The sequence below is a fragment of the Pristiophorus japonicus genome, chromosome 6, assembly GCF_044704955.1.
Source record: "Pristiophorus japonicus isolate sPriJap1 chromosome 6, sPriJap1.hap1, whole genome shotgun sequence".
NCBI lineage: Eukaryota > Metazoa > Chordata > Chondrichthyes > Pristiophoridae > Pristiophorus > Pristiophorus japonicus.
Window position 1 is genome coordinate 233,656,156 of NC_091982.1, and position 24,682 is coordinate 233,680,837.

General features: G+C 44.2%; 1 protein-coding gene across 2 annotated transcripts in view; it reads left to right on the forward strand.

Annotated features, from left to right (window-relative positions):
* Positions 1-24,682, forward strand: part of rnf13 (ring finger protein 13) — a 301,732-nt gene that overhangs the window by 66,407 nt on the left and 210,643 nt on the right. Inside the window, exon 3 of one of the 2 annotated variants that reach the window (XM_070883720.1) lies at positions 2,288-2,368. In XM_070883720.1, the coding sequence (XP_070739821.1) occupies positions 2,288-2,368 (81 nt within the window). The remainder of the gene's footprint in view (positions 1-2,287; positions 2,369-24,682) is intronic. The other variant, XM_070883721.1, reaches the window with a different exon arrangement.

The window sequence follows — 24,682 nt, forward strand, 5'->3', positions numbered from 1 at the left end:
TCTCAGTCAGAGTGCTACCATTGGCATCAGCGTCTGAGTTAGGAAGAGCAAGATTCTGCTCAAAGTTCTTCTTTATAGAGCATCTGTGTAGAGAGAGAGAGAGAAACAGTTAATATTTCGACCTGAAACGTTAACCCTTTCTCCTCAGGTGATGCCTGGCCTGCTGAGTATTTCCAGCATTTTCTGATTTCCAGTATCCGGAGTATTTTGCTTTAGTGTTTCTTCTTTATGGAGATGAGTTTAGACTCAATGTTGGAATCAATTGTTAAAGATGAAATAACAGCGCATTTGGACAGGATCGGTCCAAGTCAACTTGGATTTATGAAAGGGAAATCATGCTTGACAAATCTTCTGGAATTTTTGAGGATGTAACTAGTAGAGTGGACAAGGGAGAACCAGTGGATGTGGAGTATTTGGACTTCCAAAAAGCTTTTGACAAGGTCCCACACAAGAGATTGGTGTGCAAAATTAAAGCACATTGTATTGGGTGTAATGTACTGACGTGGATAGAGAACTGGTTGGCAGACAGGAAGCAGAGAGTCTGGATAAATGGGTCCTTTTCAGAATGGCAGGCAGTGACTAGTGGGGTGCTGTAGGGCTCAGTGCTGGGACCCCAGCTATTTACAATATACATTAATGATTTAGATGAAGGAATTAAGTGTAATATCTCCAAGTTTGCAGATGACACTAAACTCGGTGGTGTGAGCTGTGAGGAGGATGCTAAGAGGCTGCAGGGTGACTTGGACAGGTTAGGTGAGTGGGCAAATGCATGGCAGATGCAGTATAATGTGGATAAATGTGAGGTTATCCACTTTGGGGGCAAAAACAGGAAGGCAGAATATTATCTGAATGGTGGCAGATTAGGAAAAGGGGAGGTGCAACGAGACCTGGGTGACATGGTACATCAATCATTGAAAGTTGGCATGCAGGTTCAGCAGGCGGTGAAGAAGGCAAATGCTATGTTGGCCTTCATAGCTAAGGGTTTTGAGTATAGGAGCAGGGAGGTCTTACTGAAGTTGTACAGGACCTTGGTGAGGCCTCACCTTGAATATTGTGTTCAGTTTTGGTCTCCTAATCTGATGAAGGACGTTCTTGTTCTTGAAGGAGTGCAGCGAAGGTTCACCAGACTGATTCCTGGGATGGCTGGTCTGACATATGAGGAGAGACTGGATCGGCTGGGCCTTTATACACTGGAGTTTAGAAGGATGAGAGGGGATCTCATAGAAACATATAAAATTCTGACAGGACTGGACAGGTTAGATGCAGGAAGAATGTTCCCAATGTTTGGGAAGTCCAGAACCAGAGGATACAGTCTAAGGATAAGGGGTAAGCCATTTAGGACTGAGATGAGGAGAAACTTCTTCACTCAGAGTTGTTGACCTGTGAAATTGCGTACCGCAGCGAATTGTTGATGCCAATTCTTTGGATATATTCAAGAGGGAGTTAGATATGACCCTTACGGCTAAAGGTATCAAGGGGTATAGAGCGAAAGCAGGAAAGGGGTACTGAGATGAAAGATCAGCCATGATCTTATTGAATGGTGGTGCAGGCTTGAAGGGCCGAATGGCCTAGTCCTGCACCTATTTTCTATGTTTCTATGACTGCAGTGTAGTGGTTTTGGTTACGGACCAGCAATCCGGAGGACCCGTGTTCCACCAAGACAACTTGTGAAATTGAATTCAGTTTAAAAATAGTAATTTGTGGGAAGGCTCTGGGAAAAATGATCATAATCGCTGCTGTATTTTTGTAAAAATCCAACTGACTGGTTTATTAATGTCCTTCAGGAAAGGGAATCTGCCACAACCATCCGATCTGGCCTACATGTAACGGCAGTCCCACCAACATTCCCGCTAGGCTGCGCAGCAATCTGGAGGATCCGCGCAGGCCGCTCACCGGCTTTTATATGGAGAAACTGCGCATGCACCAAAATTTGAATGGGCCACACAGCCAGTTAAAGGGACTGCGCACAAAAAAAAGAGGGAACATTGGGTCCCACGTTGTGGTTGGTTCAATGCCTTCGGGAGATCTAGGGATTAGCAATAAATAGTTATTTTCCAATGTTGTCCTTATTCAAAGAACAAATTCAGAAAAAACATTGCAGTATGCATATTGCCCAGCTTATGACTTGCCTTAATTAAAACATGTCGAAGTTTTGTCTATTGATGCAGGATTATGTTGCATTTATAATCACTGATATGAACTGTATATTGAAATAACACATAATACAATACTTAATGGTTGTTAATAGCTGCCTGGGACTCTAATTCTTTGTGTTAATGTTTTTCAGCAGTCTGTTGATAACCGAACACAGAATTTTGATGATCTGCCATCAAGATTTGGTTTCCGTCTTCCTAAAGATGGCTTAAAGGTAAAGTATTATAGTTCATTGGAGGGGCCTTGTTATAGAAACCTGTTGCCAGTTCTGAATAAATTGTCAACTATGTGTTCCTTTTCCAACTGCCTAGGCCCTAAGTTCTGGAAATCTTTTCCTAAACCTCTCCGCCTCTCTATCGCGCTCTCCTCCTTTATGGCGCTCTTTAAAATCTATCACTTTGATCAAGCCTTTGGTCACCTGTCCTAATATCTCCTTATGCAGCTCGGTGTCAAATTTCCTGTGATGTGCCTTGGGGCGTTTTACTACATTGAAGGCTGTATGTCTGTGTGTGTCTCCTCGACTCTGCTCGGTGCTTTCCTTCAATGGCAGGGCCGAGCTTAGAAAGTCAGTCTGGAGCACGACGGGTGTGAACCTGTTCAGCAGTCTTCCAAATTGAAAGGCTAAAAAGGCCACCATTTTTGGTGTGTTGCATTCAGGAATTTTGCATGCTCATAATTCCCTTGATGATCCTCAGATTTGGTGGAGTCACCAGTATAGAAAATTACATTAAATTGTGTAATTTCGAGGAGCAAAATGATGATGCAAATTTTTAAAATTATTAATTCACTGGATGTGGGCATCCCTGGTGAGCATTTATTGCCCATCCCTAATTGCCCTTGAGATGAGCCACCATCTTGACAACTGAGTGACTTGCTTGGCCATTTCAAAGGGCAATTAAGAGTCAGCCATATTGCTGTGGGTCTGGTAAGGATGACATATTTCCTCCCTTAAAGGACATTAGTGAACCAGGTAGGTTTTTACAACAATCCAATAGTTTCATTGTCACCATTACTATTATTTTTATTCGGGATTTATTTTAATTAACTGAATTTAAATTCCCCAGCTGCTGTGGTTTGAACACGTATCACCCAGATCATTGGTCCAGGCCTCTGGATTACTAGTCCAGTAACATAGTGGTTATGTTATGTTCTGTTCCTGCTATCATATCATTGGAGTAATAAAGTTTCTTAATTTTTGTATGTGCTTTTCTGTGTTCATTTGTCAAGGAAAAATGTTGTTTCAAATAAACCTAAGGACCAGTTTACCAAATATTGTCAGATCTCTGCTGTATTTTCTTCAAAATAGCTTTTTAAGTTAAATGGAAGTTTGCCTGATTCCTAAACTTTTATTTCCCAACTGGTACATAAATGCAATTCTGAAAAGGATAACAACAACAACTTGTATTTATATAGCATCTTTAATATGGTGAAACATCCCATGGCGCATCACATAGAAACATAGAAAATAGGTGCAGGAGTCGGCCCTTTGAGCCTGCACTGCCATTCAATAAGATCATGGCTGATCATTCCCTCAGTACCCCTTTCCTGCTTTCTTTCCCCTTGATGCCCTTAGCCGTAAGGGCCACATCTAACTCCCTTTTGAATATATCCAATGAACTGGCATCAGCAACTCTCTGCGGCAGGGAATTCCATAGGTTAACAACTCACAGGAGTATTATGTGATAAAAATTGGACATCGAGCTGCATAAGTAGAAATTAGCGCAGGTGACCAAAAGCTTGGTCAAAGAGTTATGTTTTAAGGAGCGTAATGGTCAGGGAGGGATAAAGGAAAGAAGGGGAAAAGTGGAAAAAGTATTGCCTGTCTGTGTCTCTGGTCGGGAGCGGCAGCCAAAATGAGCACGCAAATGGACAGGGGAAAAGCTCAGGTTACATATCATCATAGGCCTGTTTAAATGTAGTAGTTAATGGGATCCAATAGTAGGGAGACCAGGGTCAAAGTCAGGTCCCATGGAAGGACAGAAGGCATCTGAAGTACTGCCTTCAGTCCAGGGCACCAAACCTCTGGAAGGATATGTTGGCCGTGGAGGTGTTAAATTGCAGATGATACACACCAGAATGATACTGGGATTAAAGGCTTAAATTATATGGGCAGGTTGCATAAACATGGTTTGTATTCCCTTGAGTTTAGACGGTTGAGGGGTAATCTAATTGAGGTGTTTAAAATGATGAGGATTCAGAATTATTTCCTCTGGTGGAATCCTGAACAAGGGGCATAATCATAAATTAGAGCTAGGTCATTTAGAAGTTTAAACAAAAATTCATTCAAATTCATCTGCTGACTACCATGGCCGGCATTTGTTGCCTATCTCTAATTGCCCTCGAGAAGGTGGTGGCGATCCACCGCCTTGAATCGCTGCAGTCAGTGTGATGGAGATACTCTCACGGTGCTGTTAGGTCGGGAGTTCCAGGATTTTGACCCAGCGACGATGAAGGAACAGCGATATATTTCCAAGTCTGGATGGAGTGGAACTTGGAGGTTGTGGTGTTCCCATGCACCTGGTGCTTTTGTCCTTCTAAGGGGCAGCAGTGTTGCCGAAGAAGCTTTGGCGATTTGCTACAGTGCATCTTGTAGATGGGACACACTGCAGCCACGGTGCGTTGGTGGTAGAGGAAGTGAATGTTTAAGGTGGTGGATGGGGTGCCAATCAAGTCTGCTGCTTTGTCCTGGATGGTGTTGAGCTACTTGAGTGTTGTTGGAGCTGCATTCCTCCAGGCAAGTGAAGAGTATTTCATCACACTCCTGACGTATGCCTTGTAAATGGTGGAAAGGCTTTGGGTAGTTAGGTGAAAATTCACTGAAGACTACCTAGCCTCTGCCCTGCTCTTGCAGCCACAGTATTTATGTGGCTGGTCCAGTTGAGTTTCTGGTTACTGCTGACTTTTGGGATGTTGGTGGGGGATTGGCACTGTGTGGCGCGAATGTTACTTGCCACTTACCAACCTAAGCCTGAATGTTGTCCAGATTTTGCTGCATGCAGGCGTGGATTGCTTCATTATCTGAGGAGTTGCGAATGGAACTGAACACTGCAATCATCAGCAAACATTTCCACTTCTGACCTTGTGATGGAGGGAAAGTCATTGGTGAAGCAGCAGATGATGATTGGGCCTAGGACACTGACCTGAGGAACTCCTGCAGTAATGTCCTGGGGCTGAGATAATTGGCCTCTAGCAATCACAACCATCTTCCTTTTGTGCTAGGTATGACTCCAGCCAGTGGAGAGTTTCCCCCCGATCCCCATTGACTTCAAATTTTGAAACAATTTAATACAAAGCATAGTGGAAATGCTGGGAGTCAATTGAGATCAATTTTTTTGTTAGAAACATAGAAAATAGGTGCAGGAGTAGGCCACTCGGCCCTTTGAGCCTGCAACACCATTCGATAAGATCATGGCTGATCATTTGCTCAGTACCCCTTTCCTGCTTTCTCTCCATACCACATGATCCCTTTAGCCATCAGGGCCATATCTAACTTCCCCTTGAATATATCCAATGAACTGGCATCAACAACTCTCTGCGGCAGGAATTCCACACGTTAACAACTCTGAGTGAAGAAGTTTCTCCTCATCTCATCCTAAATGGCCTACCCCTTATCCTAAGACTGTCCTCTGGTTCTGGACTTCCCCAACATCGGGAACAATCTACCTGCATCTAACCTCTCCCGTCCCATCAGAATCTTGTATGTTTCTATGAGATCCCCTCTCATCCTTCTAAACTCCAATGTATAAAGGCCCTGTTGATCCAGTCTCTCCTCATATGTCAGTCCGCCCATCCTGGAAATCAGTCTGGTAAACCTTTGCTGCACTCCCTCAATGGCAAGAACGTCCTTCCTCAGATTAGGAGACCAAAATTGAACACACTATTCCAGGTGAGGCCTCACCAAGGTTCTGTACAACTGCAGTAAGACATCCTGCTCCTATGCTCAAATCCCCTAGCTATGAAGGCCAACGTACCATTTGCCTTCTTTACCGCCTGCTGCACCTGTATGCCAACTTTCAATGACTGATGAACCATGACACCTTCTCCTCTTTTCCTAATCTGCCACCATTCAGATAATATTCTGTCTTCGTGTTTTTGCCCCAAAAGTGGATAACCTCACATTTATCCACATTATACTGCATCTGCCATGCATTTGTCCACTCACCTAACCTGTCTAAGTCACCCTCACCCTTTTAGCTTCCCCCTCACAGCTCACACCACCACCGAGTTTAGTGTCATCTGCAAACTTGGATATACTCAATTCCTTCATCCAAATCATTGATGTATATTGTAAAGAGCTGGGGTCAAGTCACTGCCAACCATTCTGAAAAGGACCCGTTTATCCCGACTCTCTGCTTCCTGTCTGCCAACCAGTTCTCTATCCACGTCAGTATATTACCCTCCATACCATGTGCTTTGATTTTGCACACCAATCTTTTTTGTGTGAGACCTTGTCAAAAACCTTTTGAAAGTCCAAATACACCACATCCACTGGTTCTCCCTTGTCCACTCGACTAGTTACATCCTCAAAAAAAATTCCGGAAGATTTGTCAAGCATGATTTCCCCTTCCTAAATCCATGCTGACTGAGACCGATCCTGTCACTGCTTTCCAAATGCGCTGCTATTTCATCCTTAATAATTGATTCCAACATTTTCCCCACCACTGATGTCAGGCTAACTGGTCTATAATTACCCGCTTTCTCTCTCCCTTTTTAAAAAGTGGTGTTACATTAGCTACCCTCCAGTCCACAGGAACTGATCCCGAGTCGATAGACTGTTGGAAAATGATCACCAATGCATCCACTATTTCTAGGGCCACTTCCTTAAGTACTCTGGGATGCAGGCTATCAGGCCCTGGGGATTTATCGGCCTTCAATCCCATCAATTTCCCTAACACAATTTCCCGCCTAATAAGGATATCTTTCAGTTCCTCCTTCTCACTAGATCCTCGGTACCCTCGTACTTTCGGAAGGTTATTTGTGTCTTCCTTCGTGAAGACAACCAAAGTATTTGTTCAGTTGGTCTGCCATTTCTTTGTTCCCCATTATAAATTCACCTGGATCCGACTACAAGGGACCTATGTTTGTCTTCACTTATCTTTTTTTCTTCACATATCTATAGAAGCTTTTGCAGTCAGTTTTTATGTTCCCGGCAAGCTGCTTCTCGTACTCTATTTTCCCCCTCTTAATTAAACCCTTTGTCCTCCTCTGCTGAATTCTAAATTTCTCCCAGTCCTCAGGTTTGCTGCTTTTTCTGGCCAATTTATATGCCTCTTCCTTGGCTTTAACACTATCCTTAATTTCCCTTGTTAGCCAATGTTGAGCCACCTTCCCCGTTTTATTTTTACTCCAGACAGGGATGTACAATTGCTGAAGTTCATCCATGTGATCTTTAAATGTTTGCCATTGCCTATCCACCATCAACTCTAAGGGCCCAAGTTTCCACAAGAAAAAAAACGGGCGCCCCTCCGAGCTGGGCGCCCGTTTTTCACGCCTAAAACGGCGCCTAAAAAAATCCTCGGTATTCTCCACCGACTTACAGGTCCTGTGGCACTCGGCGCAGCCGGCATGAGCTGTGGGGGGGGGCGGAGCCAGGTCCCTGCGCTGAAAACAGTGCCGGGACCTCTGCACATGCGCGCTACAGTCGGCACGCAAGTGCAGTAGCTCCAGGCGCCGAACTCTGTGGGAGGGGCCCAAAGCACGCAGCTCCTAGCCCTGGCCCAATGGCCTCACTGGGGCTGCGTGAATGAGGCTCCTCCCACGGCCAGCTCTTGCTCCCCGCCTGACCAGACCCGACACTCGCTCCCCCCCCCGACACCCGCTTTCCTCCACCCGAGACCCGCTCCCCCCCCCCCCCCCCCGCCGAGACCCGCTCCCCCCCGCCCCGACCGAGACCCGCTCCCCCCGACCCGAGGCCCGACCCGAGGCCCGCTCCCCGACCCGACACCCGCTCCCCCCGACCAGACACCCGCTCCCCCCCGCTCCTGTTCCCCGACCGACCCCCCCCGCTCCTGTTCCCCGACCCCCCCCCCCCCCTCTCTTCTCTCCCTCTCCCTCCCTCTCTTGCTCAGCGGCACGAATAGCTGCAGAATTCTCCCTGGCTGAAGCACTTTCACACAGGCAGGAAGATGGTTTATTTAATCTTTTCTTGGCTTATAAATGTTTATTCAGGTTGGATTTATTTGTATAATATTTGTAGAAGTATAAATAAGGATTTATTGTCGAATTTAATGAGTTCCCTTCCCCCCCACCTCGTTCTGGGCGCCTAATTTGTAACCTGCGCCTGATTTTTTAATGTGTAGAACAGGTTTTTTCAGTTCTACAAAAATCTTCACTGGCGCCATTCTACTTTAGTTTGGAGTACATTTTCACTGTGGAAACTTTCAAATCAGGCGTCAGTGGCCGGACACGCCCCCTTTTGAAGAAAAAATTCTGTTCTAAACTAGAACTGTTCTACCTAACTAGAACTGCAGGAAAAAAAATGTGGAGAATTGCGATTTCTAAAATAGTCCGTTCTCCACCAGTTGCTCCTAAAAAATCAGGCGCGAATCATGTGGAAACTTGGGCCCATAGTATCATTTGCCAGTCTACTCTAGCCAATTCACGCCTCAAACCATCGAACTTACCTTTCCTTAAGTTCAGGACCTTAGTTTCTGAATTAACTGTGTCACTCTCGATCCAAATAAAGAATTCTACCATGTTATGGACACTCTTCCCCAAGGGGTCTCGCACAACAAGATTGCTAATTAGTCCTTTCTCATTACACATCACCCAGTCTAGGATGGCCAGCTCCTTGGTTGGTTCCTCTACATATTGGTCTAGAAAACCATCCCTAATACACTCCAGGAAATCCTCCTCCCATCGCATTGCTACCAGTTTGGTTAGCCCAATCAATATGTAGATTAAAGTCGCCCATGATAACTGCTGTACCTTTATTGCATGCATCCCTTATTTCTTGTTTGATTACTATTGCATTAATTTCCTCTTTAACCAGCAATGCCACCCTACCTCCTTTTCCTTTCTGTCTATCCTTCCTAAATGTTGAATACCCCTGGATGTTGAGTTCCCAGCCTTGGTCACCCTGGAGCCATGTCTCCATGATGCCAATTACATCATACCCGTTAACTGCCATCTGTACAGTTAATCATCCATTATTCCGAAAACTTCTCTCATTGAGACGCAGGGCCCTTCAGGCTTGTCTTTCTAACACACTTTGCCCCTTCAGAATTTTGCTCTATTGTTGCCCTTTTTGCTTTTTGCCTTGGGTTTCTCTGCCCTCCACTTTTACTTTTCTTCTTTCTATATTTTGCTTCTGCACCCATTCTCTTTTGCATAAGTTTCCATCCCCCTGTCATATTAATTTAACTCCTCCCCAACAGCACAAGTAAACACTCCCCCTAGGACATTGGTTCCGGTCCTGCCTAGGTGCAGACCGTCTGGTTTGTACTGGTCCCACCTCCCCTCGAACTGGTTCCATATAAGCCTATTTGATCCAGTCTTTCTTCATATGTCAGTCCTGCCATCCCAGAAATCAGTCAGGTGAACCTTCGCTGCACTCCCTTAAAAGCAAGAATGTCCTTCCTCAGATTAGGAGACCAAAACTGTACACAATATTCAAGGTGTGGCCTCACCAAGGCCCTGTACAACTGCAGTAAGACCTCTCTGCTCCTATACTTAAATCCTCTCACTATGAAGGCCAACATGCCATTTGCCGCCTTCACCGCCTGCTGTACCTGTATGCCATCTTTCGATGACTGATGTACCATGACACCCAGGTCTCGTTGCACCTGCCCTTTTCCTAATCTGTCACCATTCAGATAATCTGCCTTCCTGTTTTTGCCACTGAAGTGGATAACCTCACATTTATTTGGGTGACTTTAATATGCATATAGATTGGGCTAACCAAACTGGAAGCAATACGGTGGAGGAGGATTTCCTGGCGTGCATAAGGGATGGTTTTCTAGACCAATATGTCGAACCAACTAGGGGGGGGAGGCCATTTTAGACTGGGTGTTGTGTAATGAGAGAGGATTAATTAGCAATCTCGTTGTGCGAGGCCCCTTGGGGAAGAGTGACCATAATATGGTGGAATTCTGCATTAGGATGGAGAATGAAACAGTTAATTCAGAGACCATGGTGCAGAACTTAAAGGGTAACTTTGAAGGTATGAGGCGTGAATTGGCTAGGATAGATTGGCGAATGATACTTAAGGGGTTGACAGTGGATGGGCAATGGCAGACATTTAGAGACCGCATGGATGAACTACAACAATTGTACATCCCTGTCTGGCGTAAAAATAAAAAAGGGAAGGTGGCTCAACCGTGGCTATCAAGGGAAATCAGGGATAGTATTAAAGCCAAGGAAGTAGCATACAAATTGGCCAGAAATAGCAGCGAAACTGGGGACTGGGAGAAATTTAGAACTCAGCAGAGGAGGACAAAGGGTTTGATTAGGGCAGGGAAAATAGAGTACGAGAGGAAGCTTGCAGGGAACATTAAGATGGACTGCAAAAGCTTCTATAGATATGTAAAGAGAAAAAGGTTAGTAAAGACGAACGTAGGTCCCCTGCAGTCAGAATCAGGGGAAGTCATAACGGGGAACAAAGAAATGGCAGACCAATTGAACAAGTACTTTGGTTCGGTATTCACTAAGGAGGACACAAACAACCTTCCGGATATAAAAGGGGTCAGAGGGTCTAGTAAGAAGGAGGAACTGAGGGAAATCCTTAGTCAGGAAATTGTGTTGGGGAAATTGATGGGATTGAAGGCCGATAAATCCCCAGGGCCTGATGGTCTGCATCCCAGAGTACTTAAGGAGGTGGCCTTGGAAATAGCGGATGCATTGACAGTCATTTTCCAACATTCCATTGACTCTGGATCAGTTCCTATCGAGTGGAGGGTAACCAATGTAACCCCACTTTTTTTTTAAAAAAGGAGGGAGAGCGAAAACAGGGAATTATAGACCGGTCAGCCTGACCTCGGTAGTGGGTAAAATTATGGAATCAATTATTAAGGATGTCATAGCAGTGCATTTGGAAAGAGGTGACATGATAGGTCCAAGTCAGCATGGATTTGTGAAAGGGAAATCATGCTTGACAAATCTTCTGGAATTTTTTGAGTATGTTTCCAGTAGAGTGGACAAGGGAGAACCAGTTGATGTGTATTTGGACTTTCAGAAGGCTTTCGACAAGGTCCCACACAAGAGATTAATGTGCAAAGTTAAAGCACATGGGATTGGGGGTAGTGTGCTGACGTGGATTGAGAACTGGTTGGCAGACAGGAAGCAAAGAGTAGGAGTAAATGGGTACTTTTCAGAATGGCAGGCAGTGACTAGTGGGGTACTGCAAGGTTCTGTGCTGGTGCCCCAGCTCTTTACATTGTACATTAATGATTTAAACAAAGAAATTGAATGTAATATCTCCAAGTTTGCAGATGATACTAAGCTGGGTGGCAGTGTGAGCTGCGAGGAGGATGCTATGAGGCTGCAGAGTGACTTGGATAGGTTAGGTGAATGGGCAAATATAGTATAATGTGGATAAATGTGTGGTTATCCATTTTGGTGGTAAAAACAGAGAGAGACTATTATCTGAATGGTGACAGATTAGGAAAAGGGGAGGTGCAACGAGACCTGGGTGTCATGGTACATCAATCATTGTAGGTTGGCATGCAGGTGCAGCAGGTGGTTAAGAAAGCAAATGGCATGTTGGCCTTCATAGCAAGGGGATTTGAGTACAGGGGCAGGGAGGTGTTACTACAGTTGTACAGGGCCTTGGTGAGGCCACACCTGGAGTATTGTGCACAGTTTCGGTCTTCTAATTTGAGAAAGGACATTCTTGCTATTGAAGGTTCACAAGACTGATTCCTGGGATGGCGGGACTGACATATGAAAAAAGACTGGATCAACTGGGCTTGTATTCACTGGAGTTCAGAAGAATGAGGGAGGAATCTTATAGAAACGTTTAAAATTCTGACCAGTTTAGACAGGTTAGATGTAGGAAGAATGTTCCCAATGTTGGGGAAGTCCAGAACCAGGGGTCACAGTCTAAGGATAATCGGTAAGCCATTTAGGACTGAAATGAGGAGAAACTTCTTCACCCAGAGAGTGGTGAACCTGTGGAATTCTCTACCACAGAACGTTGTTGAGGCCAATTCACTAAATATATTCAAAAAGGAGTTGGATGTTGTCCTTACTACAGGCGGATCAAGGGGTATGGTGAGAAAGCAGGAATGGGGTACTGAAGTTGCATGTTCAGCCATGAACTCATTGAATGGCGGTGCAGGCTCGAAGGGCCGAATGGCCTACTTCTGCACCTATTTTCTATGTTTCTATCTACATTATACTGCATCTGCCATGCATTTGCCCACTCACCTAACCTGTCCAAGTCATCCTACAGCCTCTTAGCATCCTCCTCATAGCTCACACTGCCACCCAGCTTAGTATCATCTGCAAACTTGGAGATATTTCATTCAATTTCTTTGTTTAAATCATTAATGTATATTGTAAAGAGCTGGGGACCCAGCTCTGAACCTTGCGGTACCCCACTAGTCACTGCCTGCCATTCTGAAAAGGACCCATTTATTCCTACTCTTTGCTTCCTGTCTGCCAACCAGTTCTCTATCCACGTCAATACATTACCCCCATTACGATGTACTTTAATTTTGCACACTAATCTCTTGTGTGGGACCTTGTCAAAGGCCTTTGGAAGTCCAAATACACTACATCTACTGGTTCTCCCTTGTCCACTCTACTAGTTACATCCTCAAAAAATTCTAGAAGATTTGTCAAGCAGGATTTCCCTTTCATAAATCCATGCTGACTTGGACCGATCCTATCATTGCTTTCCAAATGTGCTGCTATTATATCTTTAATAATTGATTCCAATGTTTTCCCCACCACCGATGTCGGGCTAACCGGTCTCTAATTCCCTGTTAGGCATGGGTATCCAGAGATTGGAGGAAAGGAAGATTAAGGTACAGATCGCCATGATCTAATTGAATGGAGCATGCTCAAGCGGCTGAATGACCTGCTCCTATGTTCCTATGCAGTCTTTACTGCAGTTTTCTCTTTTTACCCTCGCATCCTGGCCGCGAATACTAATTATGTTAGTGACTTTATTTTGGCGTGGGGATGCATCAATTCTTGATAAATTTGCTATTATACTTGCCCCTAGTTTTTTTCCTCTTCCCATCTTTGCCTTCCTTCCACCATACAGCATCTACTGCTAAGGAAGGCAGGCAAACAACCGCGTTAAACGCCTTGTGGTGCTGCTGTGACACTGGGTGGTAAGTGCCTTGTTCCATACCATGCCCACCACCTTCATGGAGGAGTAGCTACTCTGTTCCACTGACTACTTCCATTTGAAAATTGAATTGATAACATGGGGAGTTGCAGGAGTAATCTTGTGTCCTGTTCTGCAGTGCAAGGTTCAGTTTCATTCATATGGATTTTAAATCACTTTTTCATTTGAAACTCTTGCAGGAATGTTTAATAATTGTTTATATTTTCTGTTTACACTAACTGGAGCAAAATAGTAAAACTTCTTAACGCCTGTAATTTGACACAAGTTAATAAAATTAGTAACCACTCAGGCAGACTGATGTGGAAATTGAAAATTCACATTGGTGCAGTTAGAAGTGCTCTAAGGTTGGAGCATAGTAGCAGAAATTTTATTATCTAGCTGTTTCTGATGAAGTGTGTGTTGTAAAAATTGAAAACTTGTTACATCTCCCATTCTCATTGTGCTTCAAAAAAAAATATCATTTCTCCTTTGCTGTCTGCATGCAGTCCTTAAATCAGTGGTGGTGGTGTGGGCAGAGACCATGTCTTTGTATGATTTGTGCTGCTGTGTATGTGTTGGGTGGTGCACAAATTAAGATAATGTTATCCCCAGTAAACGAGAGAGATCCTTCTAGTGGGCTGCCCTGACTTCTGAACACCACCGCAGGTCGGGGCTATAAATCGAGCTGGACCGCCGGGCCCTGGAACATCGTGGGCCGCCCCGACCTGTGTGAGAACACCACCGCAGGTCGGGGCTATAAATAGAGCTGCAGCGCCGGGCCCTAGAACATTGTGGTGGAGGTGTGACGAATGAGGGTACGAGGCCCAGAAGAGCCGAGGACCCAGGGGCAGCACGGACCTGCCCACACCGCGATGTGTGTGCACACCAAGTCCGTGCAGTAGAGCAGGTCTCCACTCATCTTGGTTAACCCTTGCCACTGGATAAAGGCCTAGCTCTGTCAAGCCCGTGTGGTGGCTGGTGTGCAACAGTCACCACACATTAAAAAAAGATCCAAGCATGGGCATCTTCCACCTCCAACTCTAGTTCAGGACTGGAACATCGGGTCCTTCATTGAAACATCTGTGAACCCTCGTGGAAGCAAGTCATCCTAGTTCGAGGTACCGCCTATGATGATGATAGAGATCATTCGAAGAGGGAGAAGTACTGCAGTCTTTGACTGATTGCTAATGGCAGAACAGCAGGAATATGACATCACGAGTCAAACCGTCATACCGACTGCAGCCGCCCTGCAGCACTTATGACTAATTTATTTTCCTAGCTCTACACAGTAACTGATAGATAATGGACGTGAGAACTTTATATTGTACTGTAACTTCTTTTTCCTTGGTAGAGCGTTGTAAACAAAGGACCTCACGGGTATTAGAAAGCTGCAAGCAACTGATTAAAATATTAAATTTAGTTGTGCAGATTTGCATGTTAAATCAGTGTCATGATTGGTGCAGGGTGTTGGTGTGAAGAGAGTTCCTCATCAGATCATAGATTATTTGCAAGAACGGTAACAGTGCAGTAAAAAAAAAAATCAGTGCATTACTTACATAATTAATTCGACCAATAATAATAATAATGTGCTAACGCACTTCATCCCAAACTGCTTGGGCACTATTTTGCACCCATGTTTCTCTGTGCAGCAGCTTCCTGATCACTGAGTTGTTGGCGGGGCATTAGTGTCGGCTTTGGCTCAGCGGTATCGCTCTCGCCTCTGAGGCAGAAGGTCATGGGTTCGCCCTACCCCAGAGACTTGAACTCCTAATACAGGCTAACACTTCAGGAGGTGCAGCCTTTTGATGGTCTGCCATCTTAGGTGGTCGTAAAAGATGACACATCACTGTTCAAAGAAGAGCAGAGTTCTCCTGGTGTCCTGGCCAACGCTTATCCCTCAACCAACATCATTGCTGTTTGTGGGACCTTGCTGTGCACCGATTAGCTGCTATTTCCCTACATTACAAAGGCACTACTTCAAAAGTATTTCATTGGCTGTGAAGTGATTTGGGACACCCGAGAATGTTGAAGATGCTATTTGAATGCATGCTCCTTATTTTCTTTCTTTGGATAGGGATATACAGATACTTGCAAGCAATATTCCCTTTAAGCTCACTGGCTTATAAATGGGAAAAAACGCGAATGTGTGGCATTGTGAATGGGCTGTGCAGCACCTTAAAGGGGCCATGCACCCAAAAAAAATGTCATGGAACATTGCTTGCAAGTATTCTAGAGGAGAAATGTGATGAATATAAATCATTTTAGAGTGTCCTACGAGCTAGGAGAGGAAGTGCTTATATGGTCTGTTCATGTAAATGGTTTCTTTAAAAACTGCTTCAGCATAAAACTGCAGTAGCACTGAGCTGAAATTGTTGGCAGAGCATCTATGCAGACTGCATACATAAACTCCTAGACTTGTCAGACTTGAACCTTTTCAGTTTTCTGCAGTGTGGCCAAAATGTGTTGTCTGTAATCTGACGCATTTATAAAGTGATGTGTGTGCATGCATACAAATGACTAGAGCATGAATTGATGGCCCTCTGCAGGTTTGGCTAAGAAGTACTTTTGCTGAACAAGGTGTACTGTTGGTTTTCTAACAGCAGAGGGTACTGCAGTAACCATTTGCTTTATGCTTTAATGGCTTTTTACAGAAAGATGTTTTGATGAGCAGATACAATTGGAATAGTGTTGCTGGCATGCATTCATTGGTGATAATTAAAAGTGATCTTGAAGTTGTTTCTTCAGGAACATGGTCGTCTTCTCTCATCCCCACAGTTTGTGTTTTTTTTTAACCCAGTGCCCATAATCATATCCAAGGCTGATGACTTGGATAATGAAATCCTTAGTTTGTCTTTGGTTAGGTACTTTCACTCTGGCAGTTTTAATGTGGCACTTGGAAAATGAGCAAGGTTTCCTGTCACTGAGTTAGTATGTAATGTAAATGGGAGTAGGAAGTTATAAAGAAACAGACAGGTTAAGTGAGGCTTTTTTTTTATTCATTCCTGGGATGTGGGTGTCGCTGGCAAGACCAGCATTTATTGCCCATCCCTAATTGCTCTTGAGAAGGTAGTGATGAGTCGCCATCTTGAACCACTACAGTCCGTGTGGTGAAGGTACTCTCAGAGCTGTCGGGGAGGGCGTTCCAGGATTTTGACCCAGCGACGATGAAGGAAGGGCGATATATTTTGAAGTCCGGATGGTGTGTGACTTGGAGAGGAATTTGCAGGTGGTGCTGCCCTTGTCCTAGGTGGTAGAGGTCGTGGGTTTGGGAGGTGCTGCCGAAGAAGCTTTGGCAAATTGCTACAGTGCATCTTGTAGATGGTACACACTGCAGCCACGGTGTGCCGGTGGTGGAGGGAGTGATGGTTTAAGGTGCTGCACGAGGTGCCAATCAAGCGGGCTGCTTTGTCCTGGATGGTGTTGAGCATGTTGAGTGTTATTGGAGCTACACCCATCCAGGCAAGTGGAGAGTATTCCATCACACTCCTGACTTGTGCCTTGTAGATGGTGGAAAGGCTTTGGGGAGTTGGGAGGTGAGACACTCACCACAGAATACCCAGCCTCTGACCTGCTCTTGTGGCCACAGTATTTATGTGGCTGATTGTTAAATTTCTGGGCAATGGTGACCCCCAGGATGTTGATGATGGGAGATTTGGCGATGGTAATGCCGTTGAATGTCAAGTGGCAATGGTTAGACGCTTTCTTGTTGGAGATGGTCATTGCCTGGCACTTGTGTGGTGCGAATGTTACTTGCCACTTATCAACCCCAGCCTGAATGTTGTCCAGGTCTTGCTGCATGTGGGCATGGATTGTTTCATTATCTGAGGAGTTGCGAATGGAACTGAACACTGTGCAGTCAACGGAGAACACCCCCATTTCTGACATTATGGAGGAAAGGTCATTGATGAAGCAGCTGAAGATGGTTGGGCCTATGTAGCAATGTCCTGGGGCTGAGATGATTTGACTTCCAACAACCACCACCATCTTCCTTTGTGCTAGGTATGACTCTAGCCAGTGGAGATTTTCCCCTTGATTCCCATTGACTTCAATTTCACTAGAACTCCTTGATGCCACACTCTGTCAAATGCTGCCTTGATGTCAAGGGCACTCACTTTCACCTCCCCTCTGAAATTCAGCTCTTTTGTCCATGTTTGGACCAAGGCTGTAATGAGGTCTGCAGCAGTGATTTGTCCTGCTTTTTATGAACAGGACATACCTGGGCAGTTTTCCACGTTGTTTGGTAGATGCCAGTGTTGTAGCTGTACTGGAACAGCTTGGCTAGAGGCGTGGCTAGTTCTGGAGCACAAATCTTCAGCGCGAAAGCTGGGATGTTTTCGGGGGCCCATAGCCTTTTCTGTATCCAGTACGCTGGGCTGTTTCTTGATATTGGATGTGAATCACTTTGCGACATGTTGAGGTGCTATATAAATACAAATTTGTATATAGTTTAGAGTTCTTGATCACTATTCAGTGATGCCCCTTGGAAGTTTGTGCACAAAACATGAGTGAAAATTAGGCTTGGCTTTTAATGTTCTCTCTGGTCAAATAGCCTTCCAACATTCACTGTCAAAGTGAATAATGGTTATTTACTTAGTCCAAGCACGAGACCACATCTCAAAGAGTTGGCTCCTTCTGGGAAGAGAAGGGGTAAAATATGAGGAAGCAAAAAAGTTGAACAATGAACCTAGTTTGTTTGTGCGTGTGTGATTACAAATGCAGCTGTTTAAACGTCATGACAAATTAGCACTGCAATCAAAATTCATTTAAGCTTGGCAGCAGTGAAAAATATGCAATTTAAAGGAGTGTGCTGTTTTCTTTCCCCAGTGTAATTGTCATCTATCATCATTCCACTTATGAGTAATACTGTACATCAAGGTTTAGAGAATTGGCTCCATCCTTTTCTTGGACCAGATAAAGAGATGGACAGGATTGCAGCACCTTCCCAGGCAGTACTCAGTAAATGGAGTCATATTGAATGTGGACTTTGATGTCAATCACAGTTTCTCAGCTATCCAAATTGGAAATAGTGGCTGTCGTGAGTGAGCTTCAGGAGAACACCTCTGTTTATCATCGTGCAGAAACCAGTTTAGTAGCATAGTGTTGGCCAGTCCATGCCACCCAATGTGTTGACAGATGTAGCTCATCTCAAAGCAAGATAATATGGAAACTTTCTCCATCCGATAGACATTTCTGGTTATACTAGTTTTTTGAAGCTCATTTAGTTTACATTAACACTTGGCAAGTCTGACTTACTTTTTGCAGGTTTGTAAAGAGACTTTCACAGCTTTATCAAGTCCTTTCATGGAAGAAGTGTTTCTAATAAATTGGTGTTTTGCGTGTAGTACTACATCAGTCAATAATGCCCACTTATATAATCTAAAGGGTGCTGGTGTGCCCTGTGGTTTTTTTTTGTAATCTGTTCCATTCCTGTGTGAGTATGAATATGAAGATGCTGTGGCTTTGTAGAATCTTCCTGCTGAGGGCAGTATTGACTGTTAGAAGGATGTTAAATGTTTGAGGGGGGCACCCTTCTGAAAATTTACGGCTGATTATATAATGACTTTTTAGCGAGTAGATACTGGACAGTGCATTGAACAATGCTTCTCATAACTAACTTTTTGTGCAGTTAGAGGATGGTCAGTAAATAGACAGATATGATCTTACTGACCAGTCTGCATCTGGACAGGAACTTCATCCTTTCTTCATCATTGAACTGTCCTACCATATCTCTAACTATTCTTTTACTTGTCATATGCTTTTTTAAAAAAACACTTACTATTCCCTTTTATATTATCTGCTAACATTTTTATATTGCCGTTTAGCCCTTATAATCTCCCTTTTCACCTTCCTACTACACCTTACTCCTTATGATTTCCTTTAGTATTGTTGCCGCTCATTTTGTCATGTGCCTCCCTTTTAAGTTTCAGTTTAGTTGTAATCCATCTTTATTCATGGGACTCTATTCTTTGTCGCTTCTTTGCTTTATAAAAATATATTGTTGTTTCTCCATGTCATATTTGAAGATTTCCCACTGCTGATCTGACGACCTGTTTGTTAGCTTTTCTGCCCAGTTAATTTGAGCAAGACTTGTTATCTCACCAAACTTGGGCTTTTTCCAGTCCCAGCAATCTTGTCTTTGTCTCTTCTTTATTACTTTTTGCTCTTAAATTGAACCCAACTATGTTGTAATCACTGTTTACTAATAGTTCTCCTACTTTCAATAGTTATTTCCAAGAACAAAATCAAGTATTGCTTCTTTCCTTATTGAGTTAGAAACATAGTGATCTAGGAAGTCTCCCTTCCTTCCCCCATCTCTCCTGATAATGCTATATCCAGGAATATTAAAATCCCAGCCCGACCTGAAAATAAGCTGCTTTCCCTTTCTCCTCTGATAACATATCTGACCATTTATTTCAGCTAGGCCTCCTGCTTCTAATCCAACAGCTTTATTAATCCTGCTTCCCTTTGTAATCTCGTATCTAGACTTTCCCCACCCTTTTGGCATATGTTTAAATCTTCCTGAATTGTTTTATTTTACCATCTCTACAATTTTGATTCTAGCGATGCCTGTCCTTTTGCTACAGCTTTCCTTTCTTCCAGAACTCACTGATGCCCCAGGAATGTGAACCCTTCTCTCCTGCAGCCCTGCAGCCACATGTTGACCATCCTAATCTTCCTCCTTAACCAGCCACGCGCATGATGCAGGAAGCAGTCCCGAGTTCTTGTTTTATTTTTCAATACAAGTGCTTATCTCCTTAAACCTGCTCTGTAGGACACCGGATGTACTTCTATTTATGTCACTGATTCTAACCTGGACCAGGACTTTTGGATGCTCGCCCTTAGTTGCTAGAAATTCTTTCACCAATGCCTTGATGGTCTTCACCTCAGTGAGGCAACATACCATTTGGGGCACTTGGCCATGACTGCAATAAAAGGCTGTCTTATTACCTTGAATGCAGAATCCTCTATAGCAACACTCCTCTTCGTCTTATCTGGTTCTCGCCCCCTGGATAGTTTCTTGCTCTAAAGTTGCACAATATTGCTCAGGACCATCTCCTCTGAGCCACTGTCATACGCTGTATTTGTTCAACATGTTATGTACTGGTCATTTCAAGTAACTTTCGGACTCATTGCATCTATGAGTCCTGTCTCCTCCAGCCCTAAAGATGGTCAGCCACTCGCGCTTACTGCACCATCCTTTTTGTCCTGAACTGATATTTTCACTGCCTCTTGGGTGACCATGTTGTGGAGCGTACCATTCAGAACCCCCTTGTCCCCTTTGATGCTGTGGAATGCGGCCAGTTGCTGCTCGAACGTAGAGATTCCCTGCTGCAGAAACACCTTTTTCATACACTTAGTGTAAATGTGTTGCCCCTGGATGTACTGAGGATGGATGATGGCTCAGATATTGCATTCCATATCACCACCAGGGTTCATTGCACAGCCCTCTGTGTCTAGCTATCTACATTTTAAGGTTAGGCACCATAAACTTGAATCCCTACTAGCACCAAATTCTTGCAAGAATTTAACTTCTCTTTTTCACTTTGCATAAATATTAATTATAGAAGAAAAATAACTCCTGTCCAACTGCATCTCAATGCTGAACTCCTTGTAAGGCTGAACTCCCACTGAGGCTGAACCTCTGGCTTTTCGCAACTCCTTTTTTCCTTGGTAGAGTAGGAGTTAGTAGAAAATCATTAAACGTGGATGGAAAGTACATTTAACCTGGCCCCCTCCTCAGTTCCAATCCTTTCTGTGAATGTCCATTTTATTAATACATTTATTGATTGGAGTAGGCCTTGTGATATCATGCCTTGTGATATCATGCCTTGCAGCCACCACCTTCTGCCATTGGCAGCAGTTTAAAAATAAAAAACATTTTATTGCCAGGGTAAACTAATATTACTGATCTGATCTATGGAAGAAATGGTTCTATCGTTAAACTTTTGCCCTTGTGAGGAATTTTTTTTAAATCAAAAAGCTACTTCAAAGAAAATAAAATTTCTCGTTAAGAGCAAACGGCTACGGTTGCTTTATATGTAACCGAATGAAAATCACTTTCCTGACTCTAATTAACTGTGATTTGGTATTGCTCAAAAGTCAAAACAAATGGCTGTTAAATTTTTGCTGAACTGATGTGATCAATTGCCAGGGATAATGAGAGAGAAATAGAGATGGCTAACACATAGGGCCCAAGTTTCGGGCCGCGCCTAGAACAGCGCAGCCCCAACCTGGACGGCCGTTTTTCACGCCACAAAGTACGCCTAAAAAAAACTTAGATTCTCCGGCTCCCTGCAGGTCCTCTTGAGTCAGGCGCGGCGCAGCACGAGCAGTTGGGGGCGGAGCTAGGTCCCTGTACTGAAAACAGTGCCGGGACCTCTGCACATGCGCGCGACATGTGTAGTAGCTCCAGGCGCCCAAAACTCTGTGGGAGGGGCCCGAAGCACGCAGCCCCTAGCCCTGGCTGAATGGCCTCACTGGGGCTGTGTGGATAAGGCTGCCTCCCACGCCCAGCTCCTGCTTCCTCCCGACCTGACACGACTCCTGCTTTTTCCCCCCCCCCCCCCGACCCCGACTCGACGACCGGACCCGACACACCCCCCCCCCCCCCCCCCCCCACCCGACCTGACCTCCCTCTCCCTCATTCCCTCCCTCCCATCTGGTGTTGGGGACGGGCCCTGCCCGAAGTCTTGGGCCCGGCCGGTCCCGGCCCGTCCCGGCCCGTTCAGCCTCCCCCCCCCCCCCCCCCCCCCACCCCTCCCTCCCTTCTCCTTTCTTCCCCACCCCCTCTTCTCATTTTCTCCCACCTCCTTTTCTCCCCGCCCCCTTCGCGCCTTTCTCCCCGCCCCCTTCGCGACCTTCGCCTCGCCCCCTTTCGCCCCACCCCCCTTTCTCATCCTCATCGCTGTCAGAAACACAGACAGTGACAGACAGAGAGATGGAGACAGACACACTGGGGGGGGCATGCTGTTGGAGGGCTCCGGTGCTGCAGACGGTAAGTAGAAAATGTTTTTTTATTATTTCTTATTAATTTTTTATGATTGATTTATTGGTTGATTTATTGATGTTTTTATCATTTATTATTGATGATGGCTCTTTATTTGTAAAACTGAAGTGTTTAATGTTTGTAAACTTCCCTTAACCCCCCCCCCCCCCTCCCCACATTCCCTACGCCTGATCTGTAACCTACGCCTGATTTTCTGAAGTGTAACAAGGTTTTTTCGAACGTATAATAATCTTCACTTACTCCATTCTAAGTTAGTTTGGAGTAAGTTTTCACTGCCGAAACTTTGAAAACAGGCGTAAGTGGCCGGACACGCCCCCTTTTGGAAAAAAAAAATTCTGTTCCAGAGTGAAACTGTTCTAACTGACTAGAACTGGAGCAAACGAAATGCCGAGAATTTGAATTTCTAAGATACTCCGTTCTACACCAGTTGCTCCAAAAAATCAGGAGCAACTGAGGCCGAAACTTGGGCCCATAAATTCTGGGGGATTGGGAGAAAAAGAACAGAATTGTCACAAAGGTTGCCAGTTGCGATGTGAACAAAACTGAGAAACCATTTAAAATGAAACGGAACGCGAAGTACTTTCATGCTTTATACTGTCAGGAGTTGACTTGTACAGTTTGGAAACATTACTGTGATTCGGTATGTTTATCTTCAGCCTAGATTAACATGGAGACTGCCTGGTAGCCACTAATGCTGTAGGTATAATGCATCATTTATGTACTTTAAGCATTGCAGAGCCATTTATTCATAGGGTGATGTAACTTATAGATTTGTTTTCTTTGTGGCTTATTGAAGTACTAGAAGTCTTATGGTACTATAGTCTGAAAAAAAATCCCTAACAAGGGCAAAAGGTTAACGATAGAACCATTTCTTCCATAGATCAGATCAGTAATAGTTTATCCTGGCAGTGCTGCCAGCAATTTTATTTTTAAACTGCTGCCACGGCAGAAGGTGGTGGCTGCAAGGCATGATATCACAGGGCCTACTCCAATCAATAAATGTATTAATAAAATGGACATTCACAGAAAGGATTGGAACTGAGGAGGGGGCCAGGTTAAATGTACTTTCCATCCATGTTTAACTACACACACATCCCCTCAACACCAAAAAAAGCTAGTGATGCAAACCATAGGAAAGCATACAAAGTTTCCTGTTTTTATGGGGTGGGTCAGAAGGGAAGAAAGAGATTGATAGTGTTTCTAGGAGACTAAAGGCTTGCATGATGTATGCTACATTGGAGGCTTTACTAAATTGGTTGAAGTGTAATGCAAGCATTTGATCAAACAAAAAATATCTCTATTTTCAGTCACTGGGCTGGCACTGTTTTATTTCCTTGACCCTGGGAATTCTATTCTTATTGCTTATTGGTATGTATGCAAAGAAACTGCACAAAAGTTAGTAAAATTTGGGGTGGAGGAAAAAGGCATAGCAAATATTGACAATGTCATATTTCTGCTGTATGTCTGTTGCCATGAAGATAAATCCATGAGGTAATACAAAAAAATGAAAAATTCATGCCCATGCGATACCATTACAGGTAGATGCTGGTGTGGAGTATGTTTAAAAAGCTACAGTGCAATTAAGATGTTCGGTTAACATCTAAGTTGAGAAAACTCAGTTTTAAGTTATTTGAACCAAACGATTGCTGAACTGCTTTGACGTGTTTTCCTGGGAACATTAAAAAAATATTTAATGCTCAAGATAATTAATGTGGACAATCTTTAAGCACGGGCTTGATGGGTGCCTTCCGTGCTGTAACCATTCTATGATTCTAAAGCAACACTGCTGGACAACACAACATAAAAGTCAAATTCAGGGACTGATGTCAGAAAGCACTTGTCTTATTACCTGTCATGATTTACTAGGGAGAGTTGTGGAGGCACAAACTCAAAACTATTTGCCTTTTCGATGTTGTGATGGGGGACTGTGGGTTTTTATAAACTGATGGGCCAACTGGCTTCCATCATCTGTACTTGTGTTGTACGCAATTTTAATCTTCTGCACGACTGTTGTGTAATTTTCCCATGGCTCGCTCCCTGACCCATACTGTCATTGTTATCTTTCAGAACACTGCAGAACTGGGTTTACCTTGATACTTAAATGGGAAGCAATATATAGAGGGGGGTAGTGCCTTTTGGGCATTTTTCATATACTTTTATTGTGCCCAATGCAAAGAACCATTTCTGCAGGCAAGCTCGTGTTTCAAACCGAAATGTGACCTTGTCTATAAAGTAATCCTGTGAGG